Source organism: Lycium ferocissimum, chromosome 9, assembly GCF_029784015.1.
Source record: "Lycium ferocissimum isolate CSIRO_LF1 chromosome 9, AGI_CSIRO_Lferr_CH_V1, whole genome shotgun sequence".
NCBI classification, from domain to species: domain Eukaryota; kingdom Viridiplantae; phylum Streptophyta; class Magnoliopsida; order Solanales; family Solanaceae; genus Lycium; species Lycium ferocissimum.
In genome coordinates this window covers 56454941-56458452 of record NC_081350.1, presented here as the reverse complement: position 1 = coordinate 56458452, position 3512 = coordinate 56454941, and the positions used below count along the sequence as shown (strand labels likewise).

Here is a 3512-nt window from a genome sequence, read left to right as displayed (position 1 = left end):
CCCAATTCTACAGACACCAACTTGCAAATTGAAACCTCCATTTGCAAGTGAAATCCACAAATAAACCTACAATAACTAATACTACAAATTTGGTATGTACTTTTAAGTTCACATTTCTAATAAGTGTGTAAGTTGCACAAATACTTACATTCTTATGCAAGATAGGAGGTGAAATGAAAACGCATGTATTATTAACAATACATAGGACAGAAGTACAAGAACAACATAATGCTCTTAAAGTAGACAATCGCACGTGCATTGAATTTCAATTGTTTACTTTGCCATGCATACATCCAAGAAAATAAATGTGCAACATAAAACACATTAAGTTGCAAACCTTGGGATCAACTGTTGACACTTTAAGTAATTTGTTTTTGTTTCACATTTTTGATGATTTCCAACTATATAATCTTTCTCCAAAGAGAAGTACAAAAAGAGGTAAATTATGTCACAAGTAACTCGGTGATGATAGAATGACAAGTATTAATACAAAGGAGTAACCTCGTAAATACAGATATGGCTGAAGGAGAAAGCCCCATGCTATTACTGATACAGAGATAATACTTTATCCACTATACAAATTGGAGGTGGATGTTGTTAGAGGTAACTTAATTCTCGGTTAAAAATCAAGCTGCCACACAGAATTACAGACAAACCAATTCTAAAACCTAGAACGAGAGTTCTGCCAAAAAGTTAGCCAAAGCTTAAGCGAGAATCAGAAGGACGCGGCAAGCTAGTTTGACGCCTTGGGATCCCAATCTCACATGCATTAACCCGTGCTGCGAATCGGAGTGAACATAGGGATTCACCCACAGATGGAGGATCCGGCGAAACATTAACAAACATTAATGTCTTCGAGTTACCACCTAGACAGGGCTGAGTAAAATATGCAATGATCAGCAGGTGTGGGAGAACATATAATAAATCAGCATAGACAAGGGAGTGTGAAAAAAAAAAAAAGGCGTAAATATAGTGGGCACATTTCACAACTGTTTGACATTGGAAACATATAGACCAATCCTAGACGTACTACCTTTACTCTGGAGTAATTAATTTTCTCTACTAGCTTAGTTAATGAATCTAGAACCATGTATTTTAACTAGAAGCTGAATCATTTTTACCTGGAGAAGGTATGTAAGCTTTGAGTTCCTAAAAGGCACATGCTCCTCTTTCTTTGCTAGAGCAAATATAACATCACTTAGAGACGATAGACTCTTGTTGATGGCCTGAATGAAACTCGCAGATAACAGGGCAAAAGGTTAGAAGAACATCTTGGAAAGTGGGCAAGTTCTTGAATAGAGATTGAGAGTTTCATGCAAATACTTGAGTTTCTTTTAGCCGATCTCCAGTAGACCCACTCTTGGATAGACGTTCACTTCCGGCGAGATCAATCAAATTGAGTACACCTTGTACTTGTTGCTCGGTACTCTAACATAGGATACTGTTAGTCAACTGAAAATATTTATAAAAGAGGCAATCAACATGGCATGCTAAATGTTATATGAATGTCCAAACCTCATTCACACCAGATATTCTCAGAGTGAAGACAAAATGGCTCCTCGAAGACTGTTGGTTCATCTGAGTCTTCCCAACAGATCTACACAAACAAGATAGAATAATAACTCAATAGAGAACAGGTCACACAAATTTTAACTCCATTTCAGTCCAAATATCGGAAATACATTATGACAAGTGATGGCATATCAAACATATTAAAGGTACCAATAACAAAAAGAAGCGTTCAGCAGTAAATCAAAGATATAAAAAAGAATTAAAAAGCCTATTTAATGCAAAGACTGATGTTACGCACCCTATGTTTTTGTTGAGCTTTAAGTTCACATGCATGCTCTAAGTTGTGCAAATGATGTGTTTAATATGTTCGGAAGGTGTTCAATGCTTAAATTTTATCTTTGATAGGGATGTAAAGGAATAATTGCAGTTTGACTTTATCTTCCAATCTTTTCACAATTAAAGTTCACTGCGCCCCCTCCTTTAATGGGAAGACGTCCAAAGTGACGCATTGCCTAACTTCAAATATACACAGCCCTTAGGGCTCGTTTGGTACGATGGATAAGGATAAATAGTCCCGGCATTATATTTGAGATGAGTTTATCCGATGTTTGGTTGGGATAAAATCGCGGTATATATCCCAGGATTGTAGTGTTATTTTATCCCTTTGGGAGGGTGGAATAACTAATCCCATGATAAGTTATCCTGGGATAACTTGTTTCCAACCAAACGAACCCTTAGTATAGAAATTAATTCGCCTATGGTTTCAGAAGGAAAATTGTAGCTCTTGGGATCTAGTTTCTAATGCTTCAAAGTTTCATCAATGTGATGTCTCTGCGCAAAGTTATGTCAATTTTACCCCACAGTGTAGTATTGAAGAAGGTTTACACCAAGCACTACCATTCAATGCCAGACTGCTGGGATTGATGCTAGGCACTAAAAATCAACGGCCACCACTAGAACCATCCAGGATGCAAGCTAACTCACGGGAATACCTAAGCTACGCACTAATATTTAATGCTAAGCACTAGAAGAATCAGATCTCACTGGAAGGGTTTGTGTTAGGCATTAAAATTTGATGCTCAACACTAGGCTCCACCAATTTCGAGTTTTAACAATAAATACACCCCCAAATAAGACCGAAACTCCCCTGTATCATTTTCTTCTTCCTCCAAGTCTAGGGCACAATCTCAAAAGGATATTTTCACCCCAAATCACAATTCAACTACCAAGTTAATTTAAATAAGGAGTACTTTGACTATTTAATGATCTTTAACAAAAAATTTAACCCCTGAATTTTGTCATTTTATCTAGAACTCAAACTCCACCCAACTTCTTCTAATTTCAAGAAGCAAGGATTTCAGTCCCTTGAGGTCACCCCTTCAGTTGGACTTGATGTGTTGGTAATAACAGATTACGTGTAAGTTGATTTCTGTTGGTAACCCATCCGGTGGAGGTTTTAGCTATGCCTCACCTCAAAGTGGATGAATGGGACGTTTTACCATTTAAATTTGATGGTCAGCACTAGACTTCACCAAGTTTATATATAAATCGAATGTTATTTGGGATGTTGTGAACACGTGAGTGGACTATGCCTTTAGGATCGAGGTGATTGGAGACCCAACTTTTAGAATAATTTCAAAAGGAGGTCAACCAATGCTTGTTTCAGGTCTTGTGCATAAATAAATCTTAAAGGTTGTTCTCTGAACTCGCGCTTATGGGGAAGAACAGGTTCGAGTGTTACCATGCTGTAAATTTTATGACTACAGTTCCAATGATGCTTATGATGATGTTTAACCGTTTTATAATTACAACTTGTGATATTTACATGAAAGAAAAATGATATATGAATGATATGATGTTCGCATATGACTATATCATGCTCATGTTTAAGCCTGAGGGTTGTATTGGTGATATGAATGATAAAAATATATCTTGGGCTGTATCGTTTCCTTTCATTACTCTTATTTAAATCTGAGCAACGTCCCAAAGACCTTATGCTG

The 3512-nt window shown here is 36.9% G+C and overlaps 1 protein-coding gene across 1 annotated transcript; it reads right to left on the bottom strand.

The window, feature by feature from the left end:
• Positions 1-351: 351 nt before the first annotated feature.
• Positions 352-1672, bottom strand: LOC132031341 (kinesin-like protein KIN-14C). Its single transcript, XM_059421261.1, has 4 exons — positions 1516-1672; positions 1324-1428; positions 1122-1226; positions 352-876 (listed from the first exon to the last, which is right to left on the bottom strand). Exons 1-4 carry the CDS (start codon positions 1576-1578, stop codon positions 694-696), a joined length of 456 nt encoding a protein of 151 aa, XP_059277244.1. The 5' UTR covers positions 1579-1672; the 3' UTR covers positions 352-693.
• Positions 1673-3512: the final 1840 nt, after the last annotated feature.

Bases quoted from the DNA above. Each gene is read 5' to 3' on its own strand.
- LOC132031341 (XM_059421261.1), bottom strand. From the start codon at position 1,578: ATGAACCAACAGTCTTCGAGGAGCCATTTTGTCTTCACTCTGAGAATA. The intron at 1,429-1,515 runs GTTTGGACATTC...ATCCTATGTTAG, and splicing joins GAATATCTGGTGTGAATGAG to AGTACCGAGCAACAAGTACA. The intron at 1,227-1,323 runs GTATTTGCATGA...AGTTTCATTCAG, and splicing joins ATCGGCTAAAAGAAACTCAA to GCCATCAACAAGAGTCTATC.